Here is a 19337-nt window from a genome sequence, read left to right as displayed (position 1 = left end):
GAGTGGGCTGACCTTAACGGGCACTGTGCGCTAACTACTGTGCTATACTTCTACACAAGCAGCATTTTATTTATATGAAAAGCATGTGAGAAGAAGGATGCCTTCACAGCCCTTTCTACAGCACCAAAATATAGCAAGAAAACTACATAATGAAGCTGAAAGACTGACTGCTGACTTTCATTGATAATACAAGGTATGACAGCTGCCTCAGTGACCACCCTTCACAAGAAAGTGACAGGAAGATAACAGACCCCGCGCCTAGAATAAAACCAGTGCCTCAAAGCTTCCTGTATATCTTCCTATGGGGCTGCTGACAGATAACAATTACATTCTCATACGAATGCAAATAATGTTCTTTTATCTTTTAAGCAATATTGTTATAAAAAATCTTTAAAAAAGACTAAAATTTGGAACTGGTGAATTAATGTGGATGGTCAGAACTGCTTTTTCAAATGTACAGAAAAGTCTCCATGACTCCTCCTAGCTACATATTATTAAAAAAAAACATAAAACACACTGATACACAACCTGAGGCAGGCAGACGGTTCTGTTGCCCAGTGAGTGCCTGAAGTCACTGTGGCCACAATCCTGGGCATGTGGAGAGAACGCACTCTTGGCTTCCAGTGAGGGGTCAGCGTGGGGGTGAACAGCCAGTCCCAGAAACCAAACTCGCTTGATTAAACAGCCCATGGTGTCAAAGTTAGACACCAGCTTAATAAGTTTCTCCTGATAAAATATTTTGGAGACATTAGCACCATTCACAGGAGGCATTTTCTTGATGCTTCTCAGCTGAAATGCATCAGAAAATACTCTGCACGATGCAGATTTTTCTCTAGAAATGGAGACGTAATTTGTGGAAAACAAAACAGAAGAATAGAAACCGAATAGTAAGACCCCTCGAGCCTCACGCTCTTCATCTGTGGGATGCAGGTGATAACATGATTCGTGTCATGTTAAAGTGGGGTAAGGGTCACTGCTCTGCTGTCTGGCCAATAAATACATTCTAAGACAAGTAAGCGTTGCATTTCTTATGAAATAAATTCTATTTTATGCTATTTCTATAAAAATAAAAATAAATGCCATTGTTCAGTATTGTTTGGACCACATCAACTGAGCTGAAATCCCTGTGTTTTGGAGCCTCTCTCCTCCCTCCAATACTTAAAAAGGGAGAAGACACTGAGCCTCTAATAATTGAGGAGCACTGCTTAAGATGCACAAGTCAAGCAGTTCTCATAAACCCCACTCTCTCCTTTGCCCTGTAGTATCAGAATTTCATGTTCAATTCAAAAAGAAAAAAATAAGGTGAAGGTTCCCATGCCCTAAGCCACATACCATAAACAGGATCAACTCTCATCATTTATTTTATATTGGGAAAGTGATAAGAATATATAGAAGAGGAGGAAAATGAGAAAAGCAAACAAGCTTTTCATTTCCTCCCAGCCATATGGAATAACTGCCCCAGTCTTCAAGATATGCCATTCAGGTGGACAATTTCCGCCACTAAAGCCAACTTAACCCTCTTTTCCTTTCTTCCCAATATCCTTTGGTGATCACAGGATTCTTAGAAGCAGGGTTTATGCCTTTTCATTGTTCTGAACTTCACCTAACAAAACTGTGGGTACCCAATAAAGACCAGTCAAAACAAACGTCTGTAGAGGCAGCAGATCCAAGTTCAGAAAGCAGCTTCTCTAAGGTAACCCCAATTAGATCTGCACACTCCAAATCAGACACTAGAAACCAAAGCAACTGTGGATGGTGTGCTACTCTTAGAGGTAAGGAGAAGGCTCCAAAAAGAGGGAAGGTAGTGTAAACCGGAATTGTACACAAATCTATAAAATGAAACTCCCCCTCTTCTAGCAGACTAGAAAATAGAGGCCATACAAATTCAATTTTCAAAAAACCCTAAGTTTAAAATTTGCACTGTTACATGAAAAAGAACAAATATTTAGGTCCTTGAAATCACTGTTTCAGAAGAGACTTACTATTTCTCAGACATGCCTAACAGCACATTTTTTAAAATGTATAGAAGCATCTTATAGCCAGTCCCACCAAAACTTCTTACAATTTCTACACCCATGAACAATTAATAATAACACTAACATTAAAAAAAACAACAACAACAACTTCTTTTTTGTCTGGAGCCTTCTCTTCCCCTCCCAGGATCTAAGAGTAACACATTCTCTAGTGTTTCTGTGATGCCTGCAGTGGTTTTGGTATAGAGTGTGGAGATCTCATTGGCAGAGTTCATCCCATGATGCCCACCTTGTCCTGTGGTTTACCCCAAAGAGCATATCCCAAAGATTCAGAAAAGTCATGTGCTCAAATTCTGTAAATGAAACATATTTTTTTCACGGAAGTATTCAAGTAATAGGGAGGAAATCCAGGAGCTGCAGTTAATAGCAGCTCCTGAGAATCATAGGCTTGCAGTCGCTTGGGTTTCTAGTCCCTGATTTCGGTGTGGGGATCTAATTGAGAATGCCTTAGAGAAGCTGCTTACTGAACTTGGGTCTGCTGCCTCTACAGATTTTTGTTGTTTTTGCTACAGATAATAGATTTTGGTCTCTATTGGGTACCCACAGTTTTATTAGGTAAATTTTAGTTCCTGAGAACTAAAGAAAACAATCTTCACTACTATCATCTAAATGGGAGCCGAAGAAAAAGCAGAGGTGGGAGAGAAAGTAAGAGTTCTCCAACATTGTACTCAAACGCACAACCAAGGAGCCACCTCCTCTGTCGGCTGTACCCTATACAATCTATGAGCAAGTATCTTAAAACCTGAGTTAACCCACTTTGAAAGGGATGATCAATAGGTATTTGGGGAATTTCCACTCTTAGAATTTAACATCCTGCGGCCCTGCCAGACTGTATCATCAGTGAACAGAAGTGCTAGGACTCTAATAACTCCTTTGCTCTAGACTTTGTCACAGTGGTGTGTCACCTTTGACTTCAGCTCTGCATGAAGTTCTGCAACAGAGCACTTCTCTAGCATGCTCAGGTCCTAGGGTTTGATCCTGAGCATCAGTGAGGAAAAACAAAAGTTTTCAAACATAGTTCGAAACATAGTTGTGAGTTTGGCCAATGGGAAAAGGAGAGGGGGTATTGCTGTCCTACAGATTATCTAGGAGCCTCTCCCAAAAGCTGATCCCAAAGCAAAACACTTCAAAACACCCCAGTCCATCCATACTGAAAATGACAACAGGCTAACATCTCAAGCTCTTTTAGGGGCTGTCCTCCCCCAATCTCTCCCTCATACTGTACAAGAGATCAACTTAGTCCACCTGAAGGCATCAGTCACACGGGGAAGGAAAGAAACACCACAGCACAGGTGAGTGGGAATCTCTATATAAACAAAGCATCACCCTGGCGTGAAAAGACGCATCATAGCATTTCTAGTCTGCAGACAGAAGCTTCAAACCTCGACGAGGCAGATTTGACCCCACCTGTCAATGAAGTTAATTAAACAGTTGAGAAGAGTCATCAAAAATGCATGTATCTTGACAACAGTTTCCCACCAGTTTAAATACCATGTGTTCCCAGTATGGTTCCTCTTGCCTGGATATATCTTACTCCCCAAACTATAAAATAAGCCATATGGAAGAACTGTAAGGACAAGGTCTTCGGACCTAAATTAGTTAATGCATTAGACTCCTATCACTACCATAAAACTGATCACAAATACTGCTCCTTAAGACAACGCATGTCTGTCTTACAGTTCCACAGCAAATGACCCTGGGCAAAATTCTTCTAGAGGCAAGAGGGAAAAAGCCTTTTCTTGCCTTTCCTAGGTTCTGAAAGCTGCTCAAATTCCCCAGCTTCAAAAGCAGGCTGACTCCTTTACATAAATACCACTCCACACCACACCACACCACACCACACCAATACCACAGCATACCAATACCACAGCATACCACACCATACCGTACCATGCCATACCACACCACACCACGCCATGCCACGCCACACCACAGCATACCACACAACACAGACCACACTGTACTATATACCATATGCCACAAGACACCATACACCACACACCACACACTACACCATACACACCACACACCACACCATGGCACAACACATACTACACACACCACTGTACATACCACATATCACACACATCACATGCCACACCATATCGCGCCACAGCACAACCCCCTACCATCTCCTGGTTCCCTGTTCCATCTATAAAGATCCTTAGTATCACAGTGATTCCTGCCCACATGCTTCAAAGAATCTCTGGGTCTCAAAGCTGACTGGCAACCTTCTCCTTGTTCTGTAATAGGTCATATTCACAAGTTCTGGCATAAGGATAGCGCTATCTCTGGGGAGACATACTTCCTATTACTAGACTAACACTGAAAATAAGATGGGTGAAATCAGCAGGTTATAGAGCTGCATGCCCAGAGCCAGAATTAAAGCTAAACAGGTCTCATTTGCTTCTTCAATTATTGCCTCTTTGTGGATACAATCCAAGAATCAGACAATTCTCATTCTGACTCCTGTTGGGGCAGTCACTGCTTCTGGTTGATGCAGGGTGCTCTCAAAGCCCTAGCTTTACCCTCTCCAAAAGAACACAAGGTCACTATATCAGAAAAAGCATCTCTAACAACGAAAGATATAAAATCAACCCCTCAGGCTACTTCACAGTCCCCCCCAATGTTGCTTTTTTAACTGAAAAGAATTTCTAGACAATATATGCTGACCAGTTTCCCCACCCCAACTCCTCCCAGATCCTCCCCACCTCCCCAACCATAATGTTTTTAATCTATATTCATTATCTGACATATCCTAATAAGTATTCTTTTTCTCGTCTACTTTCCTAGTCAAACAGTAGTACACTATAGCATCCTAGTATTCAATAAATATTTGAATGATCAAGATGTCAATCTTGAACTGTCTGAAATAATTTTTCTCCTAAGCAATGAAATTGTAAATTTCATTCAGAGGTCTATCAGGCTATATTTCTTTTTCATCTATAACAAATGGCAGAAATATAGAGTGAAAACCTCATGCCCAGAAAGTTCTACAAGTCTCTAAAGGAATGATATTTATAATATTTGCTTCAAGGAGAATATTTACCTATGCCGGAAAGATGCAACAACCAGCAGAGCCTGTTGATATTAATAACTCTTTACATAAGAGAACAGGTTTTTAATCCAAGGGCTACCTAGAAAAATAGAACAATGTAACCCATGTTCTTTTCTTCATTGCAATCAATTTCACAACAGGGAAATTACCATTTTAGGTAGTAGTTGCTAGAAATTTGTTTATTAAAATTAATAATTATAAGAAAATAAATTCAATTTTCAATAAATGATTCACAAACTGACTACCAAGTAAGATAATTTTGTATGATGTATTTTCTGATTTAAAAATAACTTCTGATTTCTCATGACTGGTTTGTCATGTGAACAAAACTGAAAGAGAATTCTCCATGTGACTGAAATCCATAGATGTTGATTTTAAGATTAATTTTTCATTCAACAAATTATTTTAAATAGCTTCAGCTGTCAATTCGTTTCAATTTTAATGTTAATTATTAAATATTTAATGCATTTAACTTATTAAACATATTTGTGGCCTCTAAACTGTGAAAAAACTAAACCACCTCAATATCATCATGTTTAGAAAGTACATTTTTTTTTTTTTTTTTTTTTTAGTAACAGTAGCAAAAACTATATGACAGTGATTAGCAATTCTGTTATTACTTGGCCAGGGGCTGAGAGATGCCAAATATGTTCCTGAATCTTTCCCTCAATGGAATATACTATAAGCAAAATAAGCCAAAGCCTAGCTATTCAGTTGCTTGTAAGAATCACACAAGACCAAAGGAGCCCCCAGTCATAGAGAGCGGATCCCAATGTCTCAGCTTACATGTGCTCTTCCTTCTCCTCGGATGCCCTCTTTAAACTGATGTGCTGGTTTTTAACATTTTTGATGGATAAAATTCTATTCCTGGTCCTTAATCGCCTAGTATAACTCCAAATTATATCAATACTACCTACCACTCCTAGTATACTCTTTTTTATTTGGTTACATTTTTTAAATTAATGAAAACCACAGAAAATAGAAGACAGTGCTCCTTTCTCAGAAATTTATTTATTTATTTTTGGGGGCTGAAAGCAACACTTTTAATCTGTATATTAGAATATAAGGGTGGGGTTACAAAATACAGTTAATAATTATACTATTGAAAGAAGCAGTAGCATGTTCTCCTCTAGGGTCCATGACTCACTTCACCAGACATGAGTAGTAAGCTAGGTTTACTGTACTGGCATGAATCTATCCTCCTGTGATGATTCATGAATGCTCAGCCCAGGGAATGGCACTATTAGAGGGTGTAGCCCTGATGGAGTACATGTAGCAATGTTGGAGTAGCTGTGGCCTTGTTGGAGTAGGTATGTTACTGTGCGTGTGGGCTTTAAGACCCTCAACCCTGCCTGGAAGTCAGCATTCTGCTAGCAGCCTTCAGATGAAGATGTAGAGCTCCTCCTGCACCATGCCTGCCTGGATGTTGCTATACTCCCATCTTGATAATGAACTGAACCTCTAAACCTTTAAGCCAGCCCCAGTTAAATGTTGTTCTGTATAAGACTCACATTAGTCAGGGTGTCTGTTCATAGCAGTAAAACACTAAGACAGAAGTTGGTAGCAGGAACTGGGGTATTGCTGTGATAGGCCTGACCATGCTTTTGTTTGGAAGAATGTGGACTTTGGGACTTTGGCTTTGGAAAGCTTTGGAATGTTTTAAATGGGGCCTAATGAGTTATCCTGGTAAAAATATGAAAGACTTTCTTGCTGACATTGATTTGAATTGTGCAGACCTTGATCCAAGGGGGTTCAGTGGAGAAAAATTTCAGTATGTGGCCTAGATTCTGTTTTTGTGGTATTTAGGTAAAGAATGTTGCTACTTTAGAGTCTGCCTGAAGCTAAGATAAAGAGACTAACATTAATTGCACTGACAAAAGACGACACAAAGAAGCCCAGCAGAGACTTTGTTCTCTGGTTATGTCTCATGAAGAGCATTTTGAACAAGTGTAGCAAACTTAGAAAGGGAAAATATAAAATATATGGTTTAAGTATTAAAGGGACACTGTAAGCTGATGTCAAGGTGATACATGATTGGACAACAGAGAGTGGACAGGGACAGAAGTCTGGTAAGGAGAGAGGAAATGCAGAAAGGGAGAGTCTGGTGGAGGCAATGTGGAAGCAGACATGGATGTTTCTCTAGATAGATAAGGTTGTTATGATTATTTTCTAAGGGTCAATTTATCTTATCTAGGTGGGCAGCTTATATTTTTGTCAAGTGGCTATAAGCTTACTGTGTGGAGGGATTGTTGATTGAGAATTTAACATATAAACCTGTTTGATAAATTAATGATTGTGGAGTCATGTTTGTACTGGGTGGTGAAGGACGGTGTGTGAAAACAACACCTTGGGGCAGTCGTAGGCCACCCGGGACAGAAGCAACTAGAGAAGGCAGAGTGAACCACCTGAGAAGGAAACCAAGTAGAGAAGGCAGCTTGAGATCGTGTGATAGCGGCTCCACAGTTGAGCTGTGTCCTCAGAGTGAGACCACAGTGCAGATAACAAGAGAACTATTTTAATAATTACCACAGCAGGACACCAGCAAGTGAAATGGATCTGAATCCTATGTTCTAAGAGATAACAGATTATGGAAATTTGGGGTCAAGATCCCAACCAGCTATATTTAGATCCAGGCGTGGTGGTATACACCTTTAATCCCAGAAGACAGAGGCAAACAGATCTCTTGAGTACAAGACCAGGCCAGGACACAGCAGGTTCTAGGTGAAGAAAAGCTTAAATTCAGGCATGGTGGTATACGCCTTTAATCCCAGCATTACAGAAGACAGAGCCACACAGATCTCCGATCTAAGTCAGTCTACAGAGCAAGATCCAGGACAGCTAAGCTTAGGCAGTGAAGGAGTTGGAAAACAGAAAGCTGGTGATAATGTTAATAAAGCAAGGGGCCATGCTCCAGCTCTTGCAAGCAGCTTTGGTCATTTGGCTCTGACTTTAAAGTCAAGAATAGAAGGAGGTTACTGGGACAATTGATGCTGGTTAGCTGGAGCTAAGAAATTAGTGGTGATTAAGAAGAGACCAGCATGACTGAGGTGAAATCTCCTGGGAAGTGTTTTCTGAGAGCACAAAGAAGCTGTGTTCCAGAAATAATCAAGGTTGTACCTCGTGCTGCAGCTGTTCTTGGTAATGTGTGAGAGTCACCCAGGTGGGCTGGTTTTGAAGGCATGAAGGGGTCATGAAGAGCAACTGAAGGTTGGCATTGTGAGAGGCCATAGAAGGCCATTGGTGAAAGTGCAGCCTCAGTTGTAGCTGATGGCCCAGGACTGAAGGGTCATGCAAAGGACTTGAGGCTTGGCACCATAAAGACAGAACATGAGAGGCTATTTGTGAAGCCTAGTTGTAGATGAAGACCACAGTATATTGGAGATGCCAGTACCATGGGATGATCACCAGGAATAGCAGCAGCAGTGGAGTAGATAAACCAGAGCCTAGAGTGCTACAGAGGGCAGAGCTAGAGAAGTGATGTCAACCCTTTGGAGAAGCCTAGAAGATCATGTGTGAATCCCAGATATTGAAACATGGACCTTTAACATTGAAGTTGCCTTGGAGACCCCGAAATGTTTGAGATGTCAAAGCCATGGCATATCTACTGAGGAAAGCTGCTATCAGCTGCTATCAAGGAGTGGGAACAGCCCAGGAGAAAGAAGTTGTTGCATTCAACAAAGATGAAAAGGAGTTGGAGATTTGAAGACCACTTTGATATCAGACATGGAGATGTAGAGTTTGGAGTTTGCCCAGCTGGTTTCCTGTCTTGCTGCTTTGGAGATCATGGTTAAATGATCAGATGAATCTCAGAAAAGACTTTGAACCTTTTTTTTTTTTATGCAAAAGTAAAGAGCATTTATTCTCCCCATTCAGGAGAAACCTAGTGGGCTCACAGGCCCAGCTTTTGTCCTCAGTGGAATTCCAGAAAAAATATCTTTTTTTTTTTTTTTACACTCCAGATGTTATATCGTCCCGGACCACTCTGCCACATCACGTACCTCCTCCCCCAACCTCCATCCTACCAGACCTCCCCACTCCCTTGGGCCTCCAGTGTCCTGAGAGTTAGGTGCATCTTCTCTGACTGAACTGAGACCTGGCAGGCACCAGCTGTATATGTGTCTCGGCCTCATTTATCAGCTGGTGTGTGCTGACGCATTGGTGGTTCAGTGTCTGAAAGATCTCTGGGGTCTAGGTTAATTGAGACTTCTGGTCCTCCTACAGGGTCGCCCTCCTCCTCAGCTTCTTCCAGCTTTTCCTTAATTGTCCTTGAGATTCCTTAATATCTATTCTATTCCTTGTCAATATTTTCCCACCTACACAAAGGCTAAATAAAAGTCACTACAGATGGCTTTCGGGTGACTCTGTTGCCAGTGTCCTTGTATCTCTCAGCACTGGCACCAATCCAGAGTTGGACCTTCTGGTTTCATGGCTACTTATTTCTCCCATCACATTCCAGTGTGTATTACCCCCTACTTTCTGGCTCTCCTGGAGGTCTTGTTCTCGGCTTTGCTACTACATTTAGTATCTTGAGGGTATCCGAGAAGATTTAGATCTGAGTGACTTTCAACATCCTCTTCACCCATGAGTTAAAATTCTAGGTGATGACTCAAGCACCGCCGAATTCTACACCAATGTTTCTGCACATTCAGGGTTCTAACCTTAGATTTCGGAGCACAACGATGGTGATCTGGACTGTTCTCCCCTATACCACCTGTACTGGCTGGTTTTGTGTCAACTTGACACAAGCTGGAGTTATCACAGAGAAAGGAGCCTCCCTTGAGGAAATGCCTCCATGAGATCCAGCTGTAAGGCATTTTCTCAACTAGCGATCAAGGGAGAGGGCCCAGCCCATTGTGGTGGTAGACCTGGGTTCTATAAGAAAGCAAGCTGAGCAAGCCAGGGGAAGCAAGTAAGTAACAATCCTCCATGGCCTCTGCATCAGCTCCTGCTTCCTGACCTGCTTGAGTTCTAGTCCTGACTTCCTCTGGTGATGAACAGCATGTGGAAGTATAAGCTGAATAAACCCTTTCCTCCCCAACTTGTTTCTTGGTCATGATGTTTGTGCAGGAATAAAAACCCTGACTAAGACACTACCAGAAGCTAACAGATATCTTTTTCTACTTATGAGCAGATTCACAAATGTGGCACCTGGGGCCTCGTGGTACTAAAACTACTACAATGAAATATTAAGGGCCAGAAAATGTCATATATATGATGCCATGGAGGTTTAGAAACTCATCATTTTATAGAAAACGCAAAATCCATATAAAAATATGTAATATATATCAACCGAAGATGAAGAAATTATCACATATACTGTCACACTGGTAGAAATTTCTTACAAGTAGGCAAGACACTTTTTCATTTGCCTCCCCTAAATGAAATATTAAAAGAAAACATGTCACCTATTAGTCCATCCATACAGTTTGTATACTAATTAATTTGTATTATGTTTGGCCTATTTCTTATGTAGAGTTTTAAAAAAGGAGTTTTTCAAAGCAGTGACAATTTTAAAAGAATGATTTTATTCCCCATGAGTTATATCTTTAACAAAACCCCCTAGTAGTTTTTCTTTTAGATTAATGAGCTATAACTTCATTGATTCAAGAAATATTATTTATAGGTGTAGTGGGCATGGGGTATATGATCATTCATGGTTGTGAAAAAGAAAGTGAGCAAGCTTTTGGACTGAGGTGTGGTTCTGGGGTGAGACACGTGTCTAGCAAATGTAAGGAGCTGGAAAGAATCTTCAGAATTACAGGAGAAAACATATATATTCTAAAACCATAATGCAAAAACTGTGAAGACAAGCAGACTTTAATGGATGGGTACTGGTTTCTAAAACTTTCTATCAGTCTTCCCAGCATGCGTAGCTGCAGGTGAAGACACCAATCAGGACAGCAGAGAGAGTTCCATGGGGTAGTGGTTATAGCCTGTGCCTCAGAAAATGAAGAGAAACAGCTTGTTTGTTTCTCTATGTTTAAGCCAATCTATTTAATTTAAAGACAACTAGCATGCTATTCCTTAAGCATCTGTTTTATAGCCCTACTTTCAGCCCCTGAGAATGCCAGACTTGGTTGCCAAGCAAGCCTAAGACAGCATCAAGGTGAAGGACAAACCTGAATGTTCTACCTTACCTCTGACTCATCTGTAGATTCTTCAAGAGACTCAGTTTCCTGCAAGCACAGAGGAGACAGCCAGTCAGAAAAGAAAGCATGTTTGCAGTAGGAAAGTCACTGTACCCAGACAGCTTTTCTGGAAATGTCATTTGCAACTGCATTTCAGAGAATTCCACATGCTTAACTTAAATGCTCCTTTTACAACGTCACACCTGGCTGGCCTAGAACTTGAGGGGTGGGGGTGGGGTGGACAATGACAAATGACACTAGTATATGACAGTAATGGAAATCCACCTGGCAAAACTTCCCTGACAGTACAGGAGGGAAAAACACCATGTGAAATGAACCAGTTTTTATCCCGAAATCTCTTATGTTCATGAGCGAAACTTACTGTTTTGCTAAAAGTTTGGGGAGGGATTGGCGGAGTGGGTTTGGCTAGTTTGTGTTTGATTGTGAAACAGGTTCTCACAGTTTCCAGGCTGGCCTTGAACACTCTATATAGCTCATGGGGACCTTGAATTTCTAGTCATCATCATCTATATACTATGTGCTAGCATTTCAAGGCACCATGTCTGGTTTTATCTAGTACTGGAGATTGAACTGAAGGATCTGTGTATACCAGGCCAGCACTCCACACATAAGCCACATCCCCAACTCTAGAACAGTTCTTGTCAAAAACAATCCCGCTCCAGTGGTACTTATGAGACACGATATAAACCCTCTAATAAACCAGTAACTCTAAGACAGATTCCTCCACTTAACAACAGTTCCCTTCTTGCTGTACAATGAATCTTGCTGCTCTGCAGGAAACAAAGCAAAAACAGAAAAAATGAACTTGATCCCGCTAATCTCTCACCTGTCCACTGAAAGGAAGAATCTGCTGATGCCGCGCATCGTCAAAGAGGTCAGCAAAATGAAGATTTACTTAACGTACTTATAGATATCAATAGCAATAAAAAAGTTCCAGCTAATATGCTGACACTGAATGTAAGCATTTTACAATCCATGAGATAAACAAAGAGACCAAACAAAAGAAATGGGGTAGGAACATTCTAGACCGAACATTTTAAAGAAAGTCAGATGCATATTATACTTTATTCAAAACACATAGCAGCATATATGTAAATTGTATGCTCAAACAGCTTTATTTTATATGTCAAAAAACAATAAAAGCCTGGAAGAAGGCAGAGAAAATCCTAGAGGAAGTTTAAGTCTTCAGAAAAATACAGCCCTGGTCCTTGAAGACCATGTGAAAAATAGAGATGTTACCTTCAAGAGTTTTACTGTACATGTGTTCTTAACACGAGGAAAGCATGAAGTCTTTTCTGAGTGTTTGCACAGTTTATTTTATTCAGTGAGTCTCAGAGTCTTAGAACTCTCAGTAGTTTTGAAGCTGCAATCCTCTGTTTATCATACATCTGCAACCCACACAAAAAGGACAAGACCTAACCTTCCCACCACTGGCCACTGGGTGTCCAGTTAGTGGCACGTGTCCTGCCTTCTCCTAAGCCATTTCCCCCTTGCACTAGCCCTTCACGCCCTGGTTTAGTCTTTTTATAGGATTCACCTATTTCTTCTACACATATATTCTACTTTTAAAATGTAGTCATTATTCTAACAGAATAGAGGGCAGAAATAACCCAAGTAAGCAGTACAAATTTACTAGTATCCTACCTAAGTAAACACAATGTGAAAGGGTCAGTCATTTATAATGAGGCTGAAAGAAACTAGGTCTCTACATGTAAAAAGAATAAAATCAAGTCAAAATGGACAAGATACCCAATGTTAAGCCATAAAATCTTGAAGCTCCATATAGAAACCTTATTTGACTTTAGTCTTGGCATTGATTTCATGGCCATCCACAAGAAACTGAGGCTTCAGATGTACAAATAAATAAATGGCACTGCATTAAACTAAAATCTTCTGCATCACAAAACCAATAATATGCAAAGGCAGATTAGAGGTTGGAAAAAATAATCTGTCATCTGTCAGCCATATACTTCACAAAGGGCTAACTTTCCAAGCTCACACAACTCAATAGCAAGAAGACATATAACCTACTTAGAAACAGACCCTAAATGGACATTTTTTTTCAAAAATGCTAAAAATGAACAAAAGGTACATGAAAAGTTCTCAGAATTTCTAATTTTAAAAATGCTAATCAAGAACTCCATAACTTCAGATAAGTATAGGATAGCTTTTACCAGAAAGACAAGAGTGAGGAGAACTGTAAAGGCCCTGTTTATGCTTGTATGTGCAATAGTAAAGAAGGAAATGTCAACTATGCAAACATAATAAAGCACTGGTTTCTAAACATGGGGGTCAATGGAAATGAGTTAATATGGCACACAGGATACAAAGCCACAGGCATGTGGGAATAACTGTCTAATGAGCTCAGAGTACAAAATAAAGGCCATAGCTGCTATAAATATCCTCCATGAATTGTAGGGATTTTTGCCAGAGAGCAGATTATAGTTATAGGAGAAATGAACAGTTCCAAGAAGGGATAAGGATCTCCACATTTCACATGGTAACCATGGTATACATATGCATTTCCTAACACCATGCTGCATACCTCAAACATACAGTAGAAATCGGTTTTATAGTTACTATTCTCAAGTCATTACTATTATATACCACTCCTAATACTAAATGTTTTACTATCTATAAGTCTCTAATACAGCATCTGACCATCTCTAACCTCTTAGGCCAGGTACAGAGACTGAATTTAGTGGTTTCTAAAATGTCTCTGATCCCTGAGATTCCCCAATATTAAATAGCACTAGCAAAGCAAGACTGTGACAGCCATGCCAAAAACTTCTGTCTAGATTCTGATTTCCCACATCTTGAGGGGTAAAAACACATCCCATATCTAGAGTGCTAAAAACTTGTTTGGCTACTCTTCCAGGAAAATTATACCGAACCTATGAACATCCTTTTTAATGTAAAATCCACTCAAATATACATACTTGGCAAATAGGGGTGTGTCCACTCATGTGCCTCATTAAAACAATGTAAATCATCATCAACCAACAGAGCTGGTCCAGATCCTTAAAATCCAACTTCACACTTCTCCACACCAGAAAGAACGCAGTGTCAGAACCTGAGGCCTCAAGGCTGTGCAGTTTCCACCAGCTGGCAAAAGCTGAGTATGCATATGCACTTCGGGACTCCATCAAGACCTCTGATCAGCATTAGCACCAACTACCTGAACACATCTACACCTCTGTCCATGCATGAGACACACGAGCTATGAGCCCAGTTTAGTTTCTTAGCATCATTCTCTGACCAATCCTTCTGCTTAATGTTCTAGAGACAAAGAACTAAATAAAAGGTACTAAAAATGCAAAGCCAAGAAACAGGACTGAGAAAAGTTACTGTGGTTAAAAACTGCATGGCTTTCCACATGTTTAGTCTCAAGAAATCTCCTATTGAGTCTCCAAAAAATGTAAGCTAAGACTGTGCTGTTCTGTATGTAATGTAAGTCAACCTCACCAAAACACTCCCTGAATGTTGTGTACTTTATGTATGTAGGATAGAAGTGAAAGAGAGATGTTTCAGAGCAATGTAGGAATGAGGAGTTCTCAGTAGGTAAAGGTTCAGCATGTAAAAAGCTCCAGAAATAAATGGTGTGGATGGCTGCACAGCAGCCTGAATATACTTATTTCCACTGAATATACTTAACAATGACGAGCTGGGGAACTTCATATCCAACTAAAAACCGAGAGAGGAGTGATTTGACTTTATTTGATTTTTGGTTGGTTGGTTGGTTGGTTGGTTGGGTTGGGTTGGGTTGGGTTGGGGGGGGTGGTTTGTTTGTTTGTTTGGCTGAAGCAAAGGTGATGGGCTAGCAGCTATCCACTGACACAAATGGAATAGCCACACAAACCCTAGGCAGCAAGCTTAACAATAAAGTCAGCAATTCACCTTTCTTTTTCAATCCAATCTCCCAAACTCAAAACATCCACCTGAAGAACTTCAGCTAATGTTCTGTGTTGACCCTGAAAGATTCCACAGCTGCACCTAGATTTGCTTCCAAAGCCCAGATCAGAATGATTTCAAGAAACCTCAATGAACCAGCAGAGGCTTCTCAGTCCTATGTTTGTGACCTCCAATGAGATTTTCCTTAGGGTATTCCTTCTGCTTAGCCCTGGCTCAACTCCTCGGGTATCCTAATGGTTTCCAGCTGTAAGTAGTGTCTCTGATGACAATGGAAGGCAACGGGGACAACCTTCACAGTGGACTCAGGCAGGTGTCCTGCTGCTTCGACACGAGCTTCACTGTCCTGACTCTAAATGCACGGCACCAACCTGAGACGTAAACTTGAAAGCACTGGCTATTTTTCAACATTCACTTTCCTTTACAGCCCAGCTTTGGTTGCCCCAGCCAAACCTGGATCTGGATGATTAATCTCCGTCTTATTTATACATCAACTATTCCACCCTAACCACTTTAATAGACTTATTTGATAACACTGAATGAAGTATAGACAAACCTCTTTTTATTTTATATATATGGAGATATTCACAGGCACAGACTGTACCATCTGATAACCTGCAATAAGGATGAAATTCCCCTAATTTCTAAGATGCAGTAGTGGAAATCAAAACAAAACTGTCTCATCCAGCCACGGACCAGATGGTTAATTTTGTGGCTGAGTGGAGAAGATGGAAAGCAGGTAGAGGCTAAGGGGAAGCAGTGTGGAGAAAGTGATCCATATTACACGTGAATTACTAACATCCCAACACTTTTAATATGATACAATGTTACACACAAACTCTACTACTGTACAGCATTCACAATGTGACAATTATAAGTGTTCTCTTTCTATTAAATTCACTTTGGGTTTGAAAACTACTAGTTCCCGGGGAGACGCAGACATGAGTAAGCTATAGTCCTCATTCTGAGGACTCAGCAATCCTTAGGAGACAAATACTCCACCAACCAGACTTCAAGCAGAGTGTTATTCATGAGAGGTCGGGACAAACACTGCTGGGCATCTGTGACTATGAAAGCCTCCTATAAATCGTCCCAGACCTAAGCAGAACTGCTGGTTACAAGAATTCTGGGCAGAATTGAGGCTATTAGCTTCCTGTGAACTATAAAACACAAATGTTATGTTTACAAAGTACTTTTTCTGTTTCAGCAAAATCGGGGTTTTCATTATGACTTAAAGATATCTGTTTATCTCTATTCAAACAGTGACTTTTACCTTTAAACTGTGGAAGATTTTTATAGTATGTTAACTCAGTGCAGATGTCACCATTTGGGCTATTCATAAAATTAAAGAGTAGACAATCATCAAAGAACACAACAGTCAGGAAAGATAAGACAACACGCTTAATTTTGTGTTATTCATCTTGGGAGGAATTTTGCATTTATAGAACAGGGTACCAAGAAAATGCTTTGCCTCCCTTTACAATTTGTCATGGTAGTTCATTTGGTATACGTGTCAACTCCTAACGTGCTCAGTAGGAACAAAATAGGATGTCATGGTTTCCAAATAATATCAAGGTACCAAAATATTAGCAGCGCCAATCCAGAAAAAAAAAAAAAGAAGAAAAACCTATTCATATTTAAACTAATGATATGAATATTATTTATTTATATTTTCAAAACAGTATTTTTATGAATTCATAAAACAATTTATGAATGTGTGCTTCTTTCTGAAGCAGACAGTAGACTACTGGTCTTTCTTAAGCCATACTGACAACCACTGAGATGATAAGGGCTAATTCCACATCACAAAGTTAATTTCATATATTTATATATGAAATTTAGACTTAGGTTCTTCAGCATACGTTAAGAAGCAAAGTAGTGTAGTGAAAAAAATGTGAGCTTTCGAGACATGACATTATAATATTATAGATGTAAGCATGAGACAGTTCAAATTGACTGCATTTCAATCCATTTATCTATAAAATCCAATCATTTAACATATTAAGTCTCAAACAATATCCAAATATCAGTCATCAGTACTGAATAAATTCTTATCATGTGTCATGCAAAAGTGAGAATATGCAAAGAGAAATAATAAGTTTAAGACTTATTATTATGCAGAATAATATCAGAAGATGGTTTCAAAGAATGAGCAGGGAGTAGTGATCTGAAAGCACAGCTCCACAGAGGCGTAAGGAAAGCAAGGGAGAAGGCCTTGTAGATATCAGAGATCGTGAAAAGGACCAGTGTGAGCAAAGGTTCTGCAATGGGAACACGCCTGGCTGTCTACAGAACAGCAAGAAAGGCCGTGTGACACAGAGTGGCGTAAGGGAAGAAGACCACAGTGACAAATGAAGTCACAGAACAGAGGAAGGGATGGCTACTCAAGGAAAGCCCTTTAGGGTAAATACAGTATGTGCACTGTTTTACCACAGTTTGGGAGGGAGGATTTGGGACATGGAGGCTTTATATAACTTTCATATCAGAACAAATATTTACCTCACAGAATACTTTTAGAATGCCATGTTTAAGGATCTTTCTAAGCTCGAAACTTTCAAAGCATGTTATCTGCCTGATTTTCTACATTTTAACATCAGACAGCCTTAGCCAACTCTTCCACATGAATGGGGATATAAGGGCTACTCCATGTATTTATCACACTGAATCTAATCTAAAAACGTAACTTGGACTTTTGCTTTACTACAGAACCACAACTATATTCCAACATGAAATGGAAATGCTCAATATGAAAAGCCATCTTGTAGTAGTCAGACTATCCAAGGTCTGCTGTGAAGGCAAATTCTCTTTTCCTTGGACCCGCACTGCAAAAGACAGTTTGCACAAATGATGGTAAGAGGCTCTTGTTAACGCAATAACAAAACCCAATTTTTTCCTTGTCAAATTCCTTAACTTTTGGCATACTCAAAATAAGCGCAGATGTGAACGGTAAAAAGGTCCCCAAGTAAATGTCTCTTAAGACAGTAAAGAGCTCATCACCAAATATGTCTTAAGGGGCATCACAAAAACTAGCAGGCAGGCCATTTAATATATGAGGGAAATATGGTAGATATATGCATATACACTCTTATATGCATACACATATACACACATATATACATATACTTAAGGAATCTCTTCCAAGTTCTGGCTTTTTAGTCTTATATTTTGTCAGTTTCATTTAATTTTGCCCTTTCGCCCTGTATGTGTGCCTATCAGAGCGTCTGTAGGAAAACAAGGATAATTTCTACTCAGGACCTCAGTGCCACTTCTCAGCTATAGCTGGACGTTGCCGTCTAAGTATTGCTAACAACAGGAATAATCCTTAAATCCTTGCATAGCAGTGCACTCTTAACTTGCCTTCCTGGAAAAATTACATTTACCATAAACTAGGCAAGGCCGGCTCGGAAGAAGCAGGTGTGCAAGGAGCTATCCGCGCGGGGAATGGTCGCCCCAACTCGCCCGGCCAGAGCTGCCACGTTCATAGCACTCCGAGTCCCAAAACCCCTCACTCGGGTCTCCGTGTCCCGGCTGCCCCGAACTACTTCTGCCAGCGTTTACCTGCTCCTCTGCTTCCGCCATAGCGCAGCCTGAGAGTCACATGACATGCCCGGAAATAGGAGAAAACAGACCCTGGGCCACAGCCTACTGGGAAATGTAGTTTTTTCACACACCAGCATGGTTCCTTAGCCGGCTCTCATCTTTGCTCAACAGAGAGATTCCAATATATCTGTACTTAATGTTAGATTCTAATTTTGTTGTTGGTCTATGTTCTGTTATTATTGTAGCATTAAGCACTTAAGATTTCAGGTTCTGGTTTACAGTAAAATTATGAATTATCTCATTTCGTCTTCTTAGCAATTCCTACTCTTATCTCCATTAACAGGGGAAAGGATAGTAACTCAGAGATCTCACTAAACTTACACGAAAGCCTACGTTTAGAGCCCACCCCTTTCCCAAGCCTAAGACTATTATATCAAATGTTCTTTAGTCTCATATGTTGCTTACCTTTCTTTTCTTTTTTATTGGATATATTTTATTTACATTTCAAATGTTATCCCCTTCCCCAGTTTCCCCTCCATAAAGCCTCTATCCCATTCCTCCTCCCTCTGCTTCTATGAGGCTGCTCCCCTGTCCACTCACGCACCCTCTGCTGCTGCCCCGCCCTGACATTCCCCTACACTGGGGCAT

The 19337-nt window shown here is 40.3% G+C and overlaps 1 protein-coding gene across 1 annotated transcript in view; it reads right to left on the bottom strand.

Annotated features, from left to right (window-relative positions):
* Window positions 1-18742, bottom strand: part of VPS41 (VPS41 subunit of HOPS complex) — a 141964-nt gene extending 123222 nt beyond the window's left edge. The window contains exons 1-2 of the mRNA XM_080918301.1: window positions 18708-18742; window positions 11229-11267 (exon numbers count right to left, since the gene is read on the bottom strand). Coding sequence (XP_080774427.1) covers window positions 11229-11267; window positions 18708-18728 — 60 coding nt within the window. The 5' untranslated portion in view covers window positions 18729-18742. The remainder of the gene's footprint in view (window positions 1-11228; window positions 11268-18707) is intronic.
* Between the last annotated feature and the right edge of the window lie 595 nt (window positions 18743-19337).

Source organism: Micromys minutus (genome assembly GCF_963924665.1).
Source record: "Micromys minutus genome assembly, chromosome: 6".
Lineage (NCBI taxonomy): Eukaryota > Metazoa > Chordata > Mammalia > Rodentia > Muridae > Micromys > Micromys minutus.
This window is presented reverse-complemented; position numbering and strand designations above follow the sequence as displayed.